The sequence below is a fragment of the Chrysemys picta genome, chromosome 13, assembly GCF_011386835.1.
Source record: "Chrysemys picta bellii isolate R12L10 chromosome 13, ASM1138683v2, whole genome shotgun sequence".
NCBI lineage: Eukaryota > Metazoa > Chordata > Testudines > Emydidae > Chrysemys > Chrysemys picta.
Genome location: NC_088803.1, coordinates 4,271,092 through 4,287,452, shown reverse-complemented (window position 1 = coordinate 4,287,452; position 16,361 = coordinate 4,271,092). Strand labels below are relative to the sequence as shown.

The 16,361-nt window shown below is 45.9% G+C and overlaps 1 protein-coding gene and 1 gene segment (V, D, J or C); both read right to left on the bottom strand.

Moving 5' to 3' along the window:
* LOC122173242 (Ig mu chain C region secreted form-like) overlaps positions 1–16,361 on the bottom strand; it is a 1,717,225-nt gene that overhangs the window by 823,690 nt on the left and 877,174 nt on the right.
* Positions 1,252–15,406, bottom strand: LOC135975423 (uncharacterized). Its single transcript, XM_065566468.1, has 7 exons — positions 15,291–15,406; positions 14,874–15,196; positions 12,795–12,849; positions 12,591–12,698; positions 12,067–12,425; positions 1,674–1,806; positions 1,252–1,565 (listed from the first exon to the last, which is right to left on the bottom strand). Exons 1-7 carry the CDS (start codon positions 15,334–15,336, stop codon positions 1,252–1,254), a joined length of 1,338 nt encoding a protein of 445 aa, XP_065422540.1. The 5' UTR covers positions 15,337–15,406.

The following is a 16,361-nucleotide window of genomic DNA, read 5'->3' as shown; positions in this document are numbered from 1 at the left end:
GATAATTAGACATGTCCTCGGGTCTCAGGCTGGCCATTAGCAAGTACAGCAGGTTGCTGGAGTTGTCTCTGGAGATGGTGAAGGGACCCCAGACTGAAGTGGGGTAATATGTGCTACCCACTCCACTAATTCCTGAGACCCACTCCAGCCCCTTCCCAGGAGCCTGATGGACCCAGTCCATCCAGTGGCTGCTGAAGGTGAACCCGGAGGCTTTGCAGGAGAGACGGAGACAGTCTCCGGGCTTTTTCACATCCCTTCCGGACTCCACCAGCTGCACCTGTGACCGGGCACCTGCGAATCAAGGCACTTTAAGAATTAGGAGATTGTGGCCCAGAAGCAATCTCAGGAACCTTCGCTGTTCTGGGGGAGAAAATCACCCCTGAGCCCTGCGAGAGTGAGGAAGAGATGGAGCCAAAGTCGCATTTCTCTGCCTGGGTCGGGGGTTCTCCAGGGATTAACTCTTTCACTGCCCGGCCCAAAAGGCTCTGGCTTCTCAGTGCGAGAGATGCAGGGTCTGGGGAAGGGCAGGGTGTAAGTAGGGAGCTAGTAACCCTATTTGCATATCCTGCTCTCAGTAAGGGGCAGATAAACCCAGACTTGAAATCCCCAAACCAGAGCTCAGACACGAGAGTCTGGCAAAGGCTGTGTGACTGTGTCCTTAATACGCTGTCTGACACTCGATCAGAGAGTCAACATTGTGCTTAACAGAGAACTGTTGGTACCCAGGTTCCATGGAAAGTGAACGGGATTTCGGCACCCAACCTCACCTGTGTTAATGCTTTGGAAACTCTCCCAGTCCTTCCCTATAGCAGAGATACCTGGTGAGCCACATTTGGTCTAGTTCAGCCCCTAGTTCTAAGCCAGGGAACAGCTCGTAACGTGACCTTGACGGTCTATGTACCTGGGCTGGGTGGAGAGGAACAAAGTTCAGCCTGTGAAATGTTGGTGACCCGTTCCTGTGGAGTTTCATCAGCAGGTTATTTATGTTGTGACTCTGGTCACCGGACAAACTGGATTTTTCCCCCTGTTTTATGTAGTAGCTGAAGTTGACTCTAGAAATGGGAGGTGAAACTTGGGATGATACAGAGTTTAATTTACAAGGGCTTGTAACTTGCTGTGGAATCCTCAAGGAGCAAAGAACTAAGGAAGCAGAGAGACCGCGGTGCTGGCAGCTGCTGCTCTCGACGGCTCACACAGGAAGGTTGGTTCTCTGCACGGTTAGTTTTAGTGCGGGCTCTGATAGGTTCCCACTCACTGTGTGTCTCCAGCACAGTAATACACGGAGGTGTCTCCGGGTTGCAGGCCGGTCAGTTGCAGGAACACTTGGCTTTTGGAGGTGTCTCTGGGGATGGTGAGGCGACTTTTGAGAGCATCGTTATAGTTATTGCTTCCACCACCCCAGATAACTCCCATCCATTCCAGCCCTTTCCCCGCTGGCTGGCGGGCCCAGTGCACTGAGTAGCTAGTGAGAGAGAATCCGGACACGGTGCAGGTCAGTCTGAGGGTCTCCCCAGGCTTCTTCACTCCCCTTCCGGTCTCCACCAGGCTGATTTGGGAATAGACACCTGCAGAGAGGGAAATAAAAGGGAAATATTGCAGTGATTCCCCAAGGCGCAGTTATTAGGGAACATGCGGTATTGGGCATCCAGCGGCAGCACAGATCCCACCCATACCCGCTGGGAGCAGCAGGAGGAAGGTGATGGCCAGGCTGGGGGTCATGTCTGCGGCTGGCAGCTCGTTCCTCAGGCGGGATGGGAAGCTGAAGCCCAGCGCTGGCTCTGAGCGGGGTGAGCGACCGGGACTGGGCTATGAACAGGGCCCCGGGGAGCTCATTTGCAAGGGCCGGGGGGTGGGGACAATATAACAGGGGGGACCCAGGAGGTGTGTGACGCAGCATCGCATTGTTAAATCTCCTGGCAGGTGGATTCCAGAGTCCAGCTGTAACACGGAATGTTCCCTTCTGCTATTTCTTCTGCCCACCTGGGATTTGCAACGATGAAATCAATGAATAGAGAGAGTTACCCAGGGCCGGATTAAGGTATAAACTAACTAAACTACAGTTTAGGGTCTTTCAATATGAGGGGCCTCTAAAAAGGAAAAAAAACCTGAACCTATTTGAATTTTTTTTCAAAATCGGTTAATAAATAAAGGAGTTATGCCAAAAAGAAGATTCTTTCTATAGACATTTTTGTTCAAATATGACAAAAATATACACATCTGCCTACACAAATACCCTTAGCCTAGCCTTACCCTTCACTAATTGTTCTTTATGGACAGGCGGGAGGCCAGGGCTGAGATAATTGCACTTATAAAATTAGTATTTCTATGAGTAAGCCTGCTATCAGTCTCCTAAAGCAGCGTTTTGTTGGCCAGCTGTTACTTGTAAAATTCGGAGTGTGCCTTCAGAACTTATTTACATAAATAAATAATCTCACTGCCAATAAAATCAGGACTAATGAGAGGTCCCAGAGAGCCGTGTTGTGAAGCAATCCTGCCAAGCTTATACTCGCATGGGACTCGACCTAGGAGTGACGTCATGCACAGCGTCCCCCTTAGCTGGTAATAGCCACAAAGCCGCCATCTTTTGTATAGCACTGAGGCACGCTCAGTCGTATAGTGCCTTCATTCCTGTTTTTCTTCATTTTCTGAAATGTTTGCGTGTTCTTTCTTCTTTTGCTGTGTACATACGCACAATTGTGCATTTTAGTGCATACTCCGCTTTCTGCTCCATGCGCTATCCATGCTTCACATGATTGAGTTTGCAGGTGATCATCTTATGGACTTGGGTCAAGTGGATCTGGAGGAGAATAAATTTGTGTTGGTTTCCCTCTGTCAGTTTCAGAAATCTTCACAGTAAATATCAGAGAGTGCTAATGAAAGGATAAATAGAGGGTTTTTAGAGAAGTGAAGGAAAATATACAAATATAGCAAAATATTCTGAATACTTGGTGAGCAAGTTATTTCAAACTATGTGAATACATGATTTATAGGCTATTAAAGACTATGATATTAATTATATTTGCTTGATTATAGGCTAGTTGTTCTCAATTTCTCAGTGCCTGCGTAGGGATTACCAGTCTTTTTTTCTGGTAAATTCTTTCTTTCTCTTTTGCGCCTATACCTTGTTGTCACTTCTGTGTGTCCAAGATGTTTACACGATATTAATTAGTGTTCCTGGGGGAGACAGAGGTTAGAGAAGCAAACAAGAAGAGAGATGATTGCCTAGAATAAAGATTAGGATTTTCTGCTTGGTGGGTTTGGGGCGCGCAATATAATATTGTATTATAGGTAGTATGCTATGTAAAAATTCTTATATAGACTTATACATCACTCAGCAGATGCATAAAAATAGTATTTTTATAGTATGGCAAAAGAAAAATCCCAACAATTCATTGTTTCATAGCAAAAATTAGATGAGAATAAACATTTGAAAATATATTTTATATATAGCCTGGATAAACTTTGTATTGCCCTAAGAAAATTAAAAAAAAACTTTTTTTTTCATTTATTCATATGAAAATAAGGATAATTTTCCTTATTCATGGTTTAAAAATATATATATATATATATATATATATATATATATATATCGTCTCTTGCTTTCCTGTGAGAACATAGGGAAAATAGCATGAACTTTCATAGAAACATCCTGGTAAAATAACAGACATTTTCTGCATATATATATATACTCCTAGATTTAAGGTCAGAATGGACCATTATGATCATCCAGTCTGCCCTCCTGCACAATGCAGACCACAGAATCTCACCCACCCACTCCTGTAACAAACCCCTAAGCTATGCCTGAGTTATTGAAGTCCTCAAATCGTGGTTTAAAGACCTCAACGTGCAGAGAATCCTCCAGCAAGTGACCCATGCCCCACGCTACAGAGGAAGGCGAAAAACCTCCAGGGCCTCTGCCAATCTGCCCTGGAGGAAAATTACTTCTCACCCCCAAATATGGCAATCAGTTAAGACTCACCAGCCAGCACGCAGGAAAGAATTATCTGTAATAACTCAGATCCCACCCCATCGAACATCCCATCACAAGCCATTGGGTCTATTTACCTGCTAATAGTCAAAGATCAATTAATTGCCAAAATGAGGCTATCCCATCATACCATCCCTTCCATAAACTTGTCAAGCTTAGTCTTGAAGCCAGATATGTTTTTTGCCCCCAGTGCTCCCCTTGGGAGGCTGTTCCAGAACTTCACTCCTCTGATGGTTAGAAACCTTCGTCTAATTTCAAGTATAAACTTCCTAATGTCCAGTTTATATCCATTTGTTCTTGTGTCCACATTGGTACTAAGCTTAAATAATTCCTCTCCCTCCCTGATATTATAAAATATTATTTACTGTTGTATAGATATATAAATTTCAACATTTGTAATATAAAACAACTTTTTACTGGCTTCAATAAAAACTTTCTGCTACTAATTTTAGTATTAATATTAGGTAATTCAGCATAACCTTTCTATACAAACAAAACGAATTTATTGGAAAAATACAACCCACATACAATTTTCTGATGGTTTGCTTATTACCTGGGTGTAATTCATCTCAATATAACTAACAGTTGAGCTTTAAGCTTGTGGGTTATCCACATCCTATATCCTCTATTGCCTCTTGTATTCTCGATTGCCACCTTATATCCTCTAAGAGTCTCCTTGCATATTCAGAGAAGGAATTCCACAATTTAGATGCCCCAACAGAGAAGAAAAATTTCCTGAGAATTCTTCTAGTAAATGGTATTATTTACTGTATTTTCATATGTATTTTATATTGTATTGTTTACTTCTACTTTACTTACAAACACAATTAGTTCAAAGAATTTGTCTAAAATTTATTTCTGTCATGAGGTCATCTCATCATTACAGAGAGGGCTGCTGAAAATGAAGATTATTATGTTTATATATTCAATGTCCTTTCTATGAAAATAATACATTCATTTTTTATGGTATGGGGACTCTTACACTTGACGTAGCTTAGGGTCTCAGAATGTCATAATATGGCCCTGGGTTCTCTCTCAACCCTATCTATCTATCTATCTATCTATCTATCTATCTATCTATCTATCTATCTATCTATCTATCTATCTATCTATTCCCATCCACCCATCTATCTATCTATCTATCTATCTATCTATCTATCTATCTATCTATCTATCTATCTATCTATCTATCTATCTATCTATCTAATCTACCTGTGTTTCCGCACTCTTTCCTTTAGATGTTGGTGTCAATGTTATGAGCCAGGAGCTAGTCGCATTACTCATCTATTACTTATTCAGAAGAACCTGGAGAACGAGCGGGAAAAGAAACTTTGGAAAGAAGCACCGTGATATTTCTGCTTTGGGATGTGATGTTGGAAAAGGTTTTGGAGAGAAACGGCTGAGTCTGAGGAGAAGGGTCAGCACTCCAGAGATAGGATGCCCTGCTACTGCCCCCACTAGAAAGCAGTGGATTTCACCCACAGAGAATTATCAGTGGGCTGACGGGGAAGTCAATAAACTCATTCAATAATCGTCACCCAGAGTTCAGTATCTTGCTGATGGCCACTAAGGGTTCAGCTTCTCCATTGACTTCAGTAGGAGATGTTCAGCCCAAAGGGGCTTGTGGTTCTTTAAGGGTTCTCAGTGAAGTACTGATTTGAATGACCCAGGACGAGGGGGAATGGATACAACTCAATTTTATTATATGATGATGGTTATAATAAAATGTTAATTTTATGAATTCTTATTAGCTTACTACAATACTATGGAGCTGATTTTAAGCAACTATAATTACTATATAACTAAATTTGAAACACTTGCAATTATTATGTAACTAACTTTAAAACACTTACAAGATAAGGGAAAGGAAGCACATTAACAATTAAGGCCTTTTCAGTCTAACCACATTACGGGGTAACAAGCAAAGTAACCACAAGCAAAGCAATGATAGTTAACTAATTACTTACAACCATGCAGTTAACAGCCAGATGGGAGCGCATATACATAATGAATTCGAGCCGGCTATACAACACATGCTCAGGCTGGATTCGGGAGTGGGAGGGTCAAGCCCAACTTGATCAGACCTGGAGTGGCCATGACATAGGTTCATTTTCGGGACACCTCTAATTACTATACAGGGGCAACTAAATATATAGTTTTTTGGGAGTGAATGTGGCACACGTTGATTGTTTTTTTAGTGCCCCACTGTCTTCCCCTTATTCGGAAGAACAGTACAATGCGGAAACTGCAGAAATGGATTTTTTTGTGTGTGGTAACACTAGGGACACGTCACTCATAAGTTTCCTGTGATAAACACTATGCCCTAATAAGGTTGTGCAGTCTATTGGGCCTCTTTCCTGGCTTCGGGTCCACTGCGGGGTTGCAAAGTGGCCTGGCCAAAACGAATGGTGGGGGGGGTAGGCTGTATTAACAGGAGAAAGCTGGAGCCCCGCACTGGAGCTCATCTGATCAGAGAGCCCTGGGGATATTCACAGAGCTACTTCTCCCTACTCCGCTGAACCGCACCCTGGGAATCTGCTCCCTGCGCTCTCTGGGGGCAGATGGGGCCAGAGCTGCTCTCTCCCCTGGCAGTTGTGTGGGGAGTCGATAAGGGGAGATAATTGTATGTTTGTTCTCATGACTATAGAGCCCAAGAGCCACCCCAGTGAGTCCAGTCGTGATAGCAAGAGTTGAGGAAGGGGTAAGGACTATTCCTGAGGCCTTTCCCTTCACTTCTTGGCAGACTGATAGAAAAACTGGGAGAGCAGGTGCCGGGTGTCAGAGCTCCTGGGCTTGATTCCCGGCCCGGAAGTTCTGATATATGTCGTGGCTTTGGGTGACATAGAGTTTAAATTCACGAGTGCCAGTAACTCGCCCTAGAATTGGGATGAAGCCAGTAGCTAACCAGGCCAGGGCCGGCTCTAAGTTTTTTGCCGCCCCAAGCAAACAAAACAAAACCAAACCGGATTGCCACCCCTGGAATTGTGCCACCCCAAGCACCCGCTTGGTTTGCTGGTGCCTAGAGCCGGTCCTGCTAACTGTCACACTGAACTTCACTCTGGAGATCCATAAACCAGCTGTTTGATCTCTCCCCTCAGGTGCCTGACTGCGTTCTTACATTATAAACCAGTGCGGTTACAAGACAGCCCAGCGAAGGGACCCTGCATTGGCTGACACATCTGTGCTAGCCCCTAAGTGCTCTCCTCTTCCCAGATGTGCTGGCCCCTTGCACACCCCCGAAATTCAGGACTGAGAGCTTCTGAGTGTGATGCAAACTGGTTAGCTTGGAAGCGGTACCGATTTCTGTTTAAACCCTACATGGATTCGAGCCCAGAGAGGCAAACCTGATTGGAGACAGTGAGGTCTGCGCTCGGAGAGGTTCTTGATTTCAGCTCCATTGGGATTTTGAGAGTGGCCCTGCAAACCCTTCCTAGCATGAGTAATCCTTACCCCACAAATTGTTCCACCGGAGCCAGTGGGGTCAGTCCCATTAGTAAGGATGGCAAGATCTTAAAAAGAACTAGACCCTGTAGATGTTTGTCTGGTCCAGCCCTGGGCTCTGTTCCCAGCACCTGAGCTCCTTCTAGCTTTCCATGCGCCCAGCTTCTCTTTTCTAGCAGGCAACTGTACAGTAAACCCCATGAACATCGAGTAGGCACACAGGCCGGTGCTCTTTTCTTTACAACACCCGAAAGCCTCAACTCCTGGAAGAGGATGGCCAGAATGCTGCCCCTGGAAATGTGCCGCCCAAGCACTGCTTGTTTTGCTGGTGCCTAGAGCCGGTCCTGGGTGCAGTAGAGCTGCTGCGGAAGTGCCGCCGATCGCTGCTTTATCTTTTTTTTTTTTTTTTCCACTCTTGGGACGGCAAAAAAGCTGGAGCCGGCCCAGGTCCTCTGGCTTCAGGCTGGTCATTTGCAGATACAGCAGGTTGTTGGAATTGTCTCTGTCTGGAGATGGGCTCTGGGTAGCTACATGATTTGGGAACCTAAATCCTAATAACTCTCTCTCTCTCTAGGCTGCTAAATTTAAGTCACTTCTGAAAGTTGGATTTAGGCTCCCATGTCACTTAAACTGTTTCCCATCTGGGCCAATGGGAATTATATTTCTCTACTTTAAGATTTGCTAATGAATGTAAGACACACAAATACTGAGGTGAGAAGGGCCTTATTAAATTAATGATGTCGGAATAGTGGATATTTACAAGCACCTGGATTTGGCAGCTATTTCTATTTCAGTTATTACACCTCACCTCCCCTCCCCCCACTACAAAGACTTGTGGCTATGCCAGATATTTCGATAACGTTTGTAATCAGACACTGAGGGGCTTTACAACTCTCCCTTTTCAGTCCACGCAGACGCTAATTGAGAAGGCCAACATAGGGACACCGACAACAGTAACTACCTCTGCTCATGATGCTTAGGGCAGGTGAAAGACCTTCCCCATTATCAATTAGTGTGTCATCTTTATTGCTGCTTGAGATCAAAACGGCTTTCCAAGTTTTGTCCCAGAGGCCTTTTTATTGCTCTTTCTCAGAACACAGAACATTCGCTGAGAACTGACCATGTATCTGCGATGCCAGAGATTGCTCTGTGGGCATGATCTAAAATAAGGAATAGGCCAGTGGCACATGATCACATACAGATTAACGGTGTTTATCCTTTAAAAATCTCTCTTTATAAGTGTTTTAACAATTTCTCCCCCAAATTCCTCGAGCAGATCTTTTAGAAAAATAATCTAATCTTGAGCTAAAAATTGTCAGTGATGGAGAATCCACTACTACCCGTGGTAAATTGTTTCAAATTTTAATTATTCTCAAAGGTAAAAACTTATTATCCAGTATGATTTTCGTGAGTTAAATTTCTTACTGTTCTGAGAGCCCACCGGCAGATCTCTGGACCACTTAAATCCCTTCAACTCAGGGCTTGTCCTCACTACCCGCCCGGATCGGCGGGTAGAAATTGATCTCTCGGGGATCGATTTACCACGTCTCGTCAGGCCGCGATAATCAATCCCCGAATCGACGCGCATACTCCACCAGCCAAGGTAGGAGTAAGCGCCGTCAACAGGGGAGCCACAGCGGTCGATTTGCCACCATCCTCACAGCGGGGTAAGTCAGATCAGATACGTCGAATTCAGCTACGCTATTCCCGTAGTGTAGACGTAGCTTCAGTATTGAGGAATTAAGTGGTTTATAAGACTTGTATTGACATGCTTGCCTTGGGTTGAATTTAACATACAGAGAACAAGGAATGAGAGGCGTAGGAGAGTAGGAAAAGTATAAGATATTCCTATGATGCCCCACTGCATTTCCCTTTCTCTCCTTCCCTTTACTGTCCCTCTCTCCCTCGCTTTAAACTCTCTCTCTCCCCCACCCCGTCTCATAGATCGACATGCAGAAGGAATGACAGATCTTGAAATCCTTCATTTCCCACGGAAAATAGTTCTGTCCTCTTGTGTCTCCATGTTATGAGTCTGACACGTATTTCCTTTATTGGGGACGACATCCAAGTCCCGTTGAGCCAATGGGAGTTTTGCCTTTGACTTCAATGGGACCAGGAGTCATCACTTCACAGCTGAGTCACTGTCAATATCTAGGGAAGGCAGCTGTGCTGGATTGGAGCATTCCAAGGTATTCGCTCTCTCCAGATTTTCTTTTGTGATACTCCAGGCCTGGCTCCTTCACAGCTCTCGTGTTAAATGATTCCCCTGCACTTTGCCCCTTTCAGTTACTGGCCTAACTTCTGCAGAAACGGGCCGAAGGGAGGAAAATGATGTGAGGTGACAGCTGACACTGGGGGTGAGACAGGGTATGTTCTGCCCAGGTGTAATCTTGATTTTGATTTCAGTTTGAACAAATGTATTGAAACATAGATGCCCAGAATGACTGTCTGACACACAAATTAACCAGACAGCAGTGGTGTTCAGGGCGGCCCAGAGGGGGGAGGCAAGTGGGGCAATTTGCCCCAGGCCTCACAGGGGCCAGTGAAAAAAACGATTGACAGAGCCAGACGAGTACCCAGAAGTCACCTCCTACAAGACAGGCCCAACAAAGAAAATAACAGAACACCACTAGCTGTCACCTTCAGCCCCCAACTAAAACCTCTCCAGCGCATCATCAGAGATCTACAACCTATCCTGAAAGATGATCCTTTACTCTCACAGATCTTGGGAGACAGACCAGTCCTCGCTTACAGACAACCCCCCAACCTAAAGCAAATACTCACCAGCAACCACACATCACTGAACAAAACCACTAACCCGGGAACCTATCCTTGTAACAAACCCCGATGTCAACTCTGTCCACATATCTATTCAAGTGACATCATCATAGGACCTAATCACATCAGCCATACCATCAGGGGCTCGTTCACCTGCACATCTACCAATGTGATATATGCCATAATGTGCCAGCAATGCCCCTCTGCCATGTACATTGGCCAAACCGGACAGTCTCTACGCAAAAGAATTAATGGACACAAATCTGACATCAGGAATCAAAATACTCAAAAACCAGTGGGAGAACACTTTAACCTGTCTGGTCATTCAGTGACAGACCTGCGGGTGGCTATCTTACAATAGAAAAACTTCAAAAACAGACTCCAACGAGAGACTGCTGAGCTAGAATTGATATGCAAACTAGACACAATCAACTCCGGTTTGAATAAGGACTGGGAATGGCTGAGCCATTACAAACATTGAATCTATCTCCCCTTGTAAGTATTCTCACACTTCTTAACTGTCTGTACTGGGCTAGCTTGATTATCACTTCAAAAGTTTTTTTTTTTCTCTCTTAATTAATTGGCCTCTCAGAGGTGGTAAGACAACTCCCACCTGTTCATGCTCTCCGTATGTGTGTATATATATCTCCTCAATATATGTTCCATTCTATATGCATCCGAAGAAGTGGGCTGTAGTCCACGAAAGCTTATGCTCTAATAAATGTGTTAGTCTCTAAGATACCACAAGTACTCCTGTTCTTCTTTTTGCGGATACAGACTAACACGGCTGCTACTCTGATACCATAAGAATATAGTATTCTATGGTATTGCAACCTTTTTTTATGGAAGGGCCCCCCGAAATTGCTTTGCCCCAGGCCCCCTGAATCCTCTGGGCAGCCCTGGTGGTGTTAACTTTCTGTGCGCTCAGAAAACCATGATTACTTTTTTTAAAAGGCAATTCTTAAAACGATGCGTTTTCTATACAAGGTGTATTTTATTATGAATGGCCACGTGCAAGAAACTTGTAATTTGGTTACAGATTAATGTACTAGACTCTGTACAGGGAATTCCCATGTTCTGCCTGTGAATGTAGGACTAGAGACCCACCTTTTCCCTCTCCTTCAAAACGTGGTATTGGCTATTCAGGATACGCCAATCGCTTGCAGATGAAGCAGTGTGTTCATGAAACACAATTTACTCTTCGTTAGGTGGGTGCAAACTGTGGAAGATCCTGGTGTGAAAAAATCGAGTTCCGGTTCCACCTCAGCTCTATGGCTGCTGCTTCCTGCCTGTCTTCTCCAGCTTAGTTTGTTGGCAAGCAGGGTGAAGGATGGACAGCTAAGGGCTAGTCTACACTACCCGCCCGGATCGGCAGGTAGAAATCAATCTCTCAGGGATCGATTTATCGCATCTCATCTAGACGGATAAATTAATCCCCGAATCGACGCGCATACTCCCACCTCGTCAGGAGGAATAAGCGCCATCGATGGGGGAGCCGCGGCAGTCGATTTGCCGCCGCCCTTACAGCAGGGTAAGTCGAATAGGATACGTCGAATTCAGCCACGCTATTTGCATAGCTGAATTTGCATATCTTAAATCGATCCCCTCCCCCCCAGTGTAGACCTAGCCTAAGTGTTAATCACACTTTGAAGAAGGAATCTATTTCTGCATGACGAGGAAATGTATAAGGCGGTCTCAGTTCTGTCGGAAGGAACCGTAGGTCTTTGATAATAAAAGTGAATTTGGAGAGGAGTGAAGTCCGGATAAAGGACTGGGGACTTTGCACTCCCTGTTCCTCTTTTTCTAACTGCTCTGTTCTGGCAGTGAGTGTGGGCATGGAGTGGGAGGGGGATTCGCGCTGGAGGTTTTTGTGCTAACCGCAGGAGGTTTCTGATCACTGTGTCTCTTCTCGCACAGTAATACCGGGCGGTGTCTTCGGCTTTCAGGCTGTTCATTTGCAGATACACCAGGCTGCTGGAGTCATCTCTGGAGATGGTGAATCGTCCCTTCACGGAATCACTGTAATATGCTGCTGAACTATAAGTAGGAGTCAGTATCTCTGCGACCCACTCCAGTCCTTTCCCGGGAGCCTGACGGACCCAGTCCATGAAGTAGCTACTGAAGGTGAATCCGGAGGCTTTGCAGGAGAGGCGGAGAGATCCCCCAGGGATTTGAATTCCCCCTCCCGACTCCACCAGCTGGACCTGTGACCGGACACCTGGAAAGACAGAATGAGAATCACATTCACGCACGGCCTGGCTCAGAGCCCGTTGGAAGCAGCAGAAAGGTTCTCAGTGACGTCACTGCGCTTTGGGTCAGGGTAGGAATGTGCAGCATCCCCTGGTGTCTCCAGTCCATGTAGCGGGGAAGGGGATAAAATTACCTCGAAGGGCCGCTAGAAAGAAAGCGAGGTTCAGCCACAGTCTCATGTTGCTGATGCTGGAGGGTTTCTGGTGGGAACTGCACAGACACCCGGACTTGCCCCTCCTCCCTTCTCACCCGGCGGGTCCTGGAGATCACAGGGTTTCTATAGCGCGCCGAGGCACTGAATTTGCATCTTCTCCTCTTTATAAGACACATCTTGGACCTGAGCCCTCAACAAACTCAGCCTCCCGCAGGTGGGTGTGGTGGGAAAGGGTTATCTGGGTAACGGAGAAGAGGAAGAACTCCACTCACAGAATAATTTCTGCAGTCTTTTCTGCAATAATCCTAGTTGCGTTTTAGAGACAAAATTCCTTATTGATCATTCACTTTCTACTAAACTCTGTCTCCTTGTCCCTCTCTTTTTGGGATATCCTTCGGGCAGTGTAATCTTCTGGTGGGACTTTAGCCTGGTACGTGAGAATCCGGGTGTTTAGTCCTGGTTTTACTATTGGGATGATGGGTGACCTTGGGTAAGAAATTTACACTCCCCGTGCCTCAGTTTGTACGGCTATAAAATGGAAAGATTATATTGACCTTCCTTTCTCAGTGTTTTACATCTATGAATGAAAACCACGATGGAATAGCTAGGTGTTATTAGTAATGTCTGAAAACTACTTCTCCTCCTCCTTCTTCTAGAAGAAGAACTGGGGAAAGTATATTCAACTCTATCAATTGTGGACGGGAAGAGAGAATTCTTCATTATTATTATTCCACCAGCCCTTCCAATCAGTGGGAATTTGGGGGTCAGGATCCCCTGTGTTTTTCTGAAAGTCATAGCCCAAGAGGCACCCTGGTGCAGGATGCTGCTCTGTCATGCAGTGAGTATTATTTTCCAGGTGAAAGTTAGTGTTCTCAGAGGCCAGGGTCAGTTTCCTTAGGGGTGGATGAACCTTCGCAGAGATTGTTTTGTAAAATCTGAGAGCTGGATCCTTAAGGGAGATAGCTGGTACATCTCTGAGTAGTGCCATGGGCTACAGAAGATCGGAGGAAGATCTGTCCCATGTCACTGAATCATAGAGAAATCCCTAAACACCGGCTAATATTTGCTTCCACCAGAAGAGTTCTTCATAGTGTAATGTGCCAGTCAGCATAGGGGTATCATATAGGTCTGTTCCCTATATGTGTCTGGAATGGTCACTGCCAGGCAGAATAGGAAACTCAGTCTGATTTCTCTCCTTGGTTCTGCTCTCTCTCTATTTCTTTCCCTTGGTGTATGTTTTCTGGGATGAGTCTAGTTATTTAAGATCGAAATTAAGATCGGGGGGGGGGGGGGGGGAATTGATACATTAAGGGCTAAGCTCATAGGCGACATGCCTATTGCAAGGCTGTTGCACTTGCTATAAGTAATTAATGCTCATTATAGCAGGGACTTGAGTCTCCTGAGTCCCAGAGAGTGTCCTAACCCCTGGGCTGTAGAGTGACTCGCTTTCCTGCTCTCTCTGCCCCAGCACATGTCACCAGCCAGGCACCTAGGGGATTTCGGTGCCTGCAGGGTGCAGGCTTTGAGAATAGGGATTGCTCAGTGGTTTGAGCAGTGGCCTACTAAACCCAGAGTTGTGAGCTCAATCCTTGAGGGGGATGTTTAGGGGTCTGGGGCAAAAATCTGTCTGGGGATTGGTCCCCCTTTGAGCAGGAGTTTGGACTAGATGACCTTCTAAGGTCCCTTCCATCCCTGAGATTTTATTTAAAAAAAAAAATCTATATCCTAGGCCTCTTCAATGTAGGCAGTTAGGTGCTGAATTCACTTTATGGCTCTAACCCTAAAGAAATACTGAAACCCCGTGGGACGTGGCTGTCTATTTCTCCCAGACTCCTTCCAGGATTCAAACCTGCCCAGGCTGAGGGGCTGTAAATATCATGAAGGATTAGAATAGGAACGAGGTGCCCATATGGATTGGGCAGCTTGAAAAACCTCAGGCTGGCTGTTAGAGAGGGATTTAAATACTGTGTTTTCATCCACTCTCAGGTCGGTTCTATTAGCCTGGGAGGTTGGGAGCGTGAGGAAAGGTGAGGGGGGGGCAGAGTGAGGGACACAGTGTATTAGAGGAGAAGGGAGAATTGCGGGCTGCTCTCTTCTAACACTGCGCTTAGTCTCTCTGTATGTGGAAGAGTCACAGACAGGCAGCTGCGGACAGGAGTTTTCTCACTCACTGTCTCTCTGCTGCGAGCTGTAGAACTCCAGCACTCCCAGTGGACAGTTTGTCCTTAGACAGCGAGGGCAGGTTTTTGTCTGAGCTCAGACCGGCTTCCTCTCACTGTGTCTCGCACAGTAATACCGGGCGGTGTCCTCGGGCTTCAGGCCGGTCATTTGCAGATACAACAGGTTGTTGGGGTTGTCTCTGGAGATGGTGAATCGGCCTTTCACTGAGTCTGCGTAATACTGTTGGCTCCCATCATAATAAATCACTGACACCCACTCCAGCCCCTTCCCGGGAGCCTGTCGGACCCAGTGCATCCCATAGCTCCCAAAGTTGAACCCGGAGGCTTTGCAGGAGAGGCGGAGAGAGTCTCCGGGCTTTTTCACATCCCCTCCGGACTCCACCAGTTGCACCTGGGACCGGACACCTGGGAATAGAAACACATTATAAATCGCATTAATATTAAGAGCATTAATGGAGTGTTCCCCTGACACTCAAATGCACATGAGGGGAGAAAATACCTTCGAAAGCCACTAAAATGAAAACTAATTGGAGCAAAAGCCTCATTTTCCCTGGTATTGGTGGGAAAAGTTCTCGGGGGACTGGCTGGTAAACTGCACAGACCCAGGGGCTGCGGATTGTGTCTCTGGGTGCCGCCTGGGCAGAGGCAGAGACAGATTTAAACAGGAAACTGTCACCTTAATTTGCATATCCCGCCCCTTATAAGATACACTAACTCCTTTCCTGGACCATCATTTCTTGCCTTCTGAATCCGAGAGGAGGGTGGGGGAATGTGTGTAGCGCCCTGACCCAAATCCCTCTGAAACCCAAGGGGATTTTTAAGTGGCTTCCATTTACATCGGATCAGGTCCCATGTGTTTGTGTGGAGTCCTGTACAATGGGAACCCAGTCCTGACTGGCTCTGGAGAGGGGCTGTCAGAGCAGACACAGAGGAAGAAGGGAGTGAGGGATTGTAGAATAAAAGAGAGAAAGGATGAAAGGAAGTTGCAGTCCTGCCAAGGACAGCCCAGCGCCTCTAGGGTCCCCATTAATCCTCCTCCTCCATCCATGTCTTTGGGGCATTCTCAGTCTTTACCAGCAAAACAATAAGTAAATCATAGAATCATTCTCGATAGCTCCTCATCTCTAACAAGGGACCAGCAGCAGTTCCCTGTCTCACAGAGGTGTTGTGAAAGCAAATATATTACAGGTTGTGAGGGGCTAATATGGTACCGTTACTTGGGGCTATGGAAGAGCCAGTGACAAGACTTTCAGTCCTGAATCACTACTATTCACTTATCGTGCATCATAATGAATAGTCAATAATTAATAATGATGTATTCTTTCTACTGTGGTTGGATCTGGGAGCCCCGTTTCAGACCCCAGTAGTCGAAGCCCTGCGCCATTTCTGAAGTTGCAGATGTTCCCTTTCCCAAAGATTTGTTGTCGGATATAATTTATGTTGCATCAGTCCCTGCACCCGGGAGTGCAGAGGTGCTGGGTATGGAGGGGGGGATGGGGTGAGTGTGGATGGGAACCCACCCGGTGTGTAAGTGGCAGGGGGTGGTATGGGAAAGCGCCCCTCATACATT

What these genes read in the sequence shown, in the direction of transcription:
- LOC135975423 (XM_065566468.1), bottom strand. Translation starts at nt 15,336, where the DNA reads ATGAGGCTTTTGCTCCAATTAGTTTTCATTTTAGTGGCTTTCGAAG. An exon ending in CATTTTAGTGGCTTTCGAAG is followed by an intron (nt 15,197 to 15,290) that starts GTATTTTCTCCC and finishes TTCTATTCCCAG; the next exon opens with GTGTCCGGTCCCAGGTGCAA. An exon ending in GACACAGTGAGAGGAAGCCG is followed by an intron (nt 12,850 to 14,873) that starts GTCTGAGCTCAG and finishes TCCGTTACCCAG; the next exon opens with ATAACCCTTTCCCACCACAC.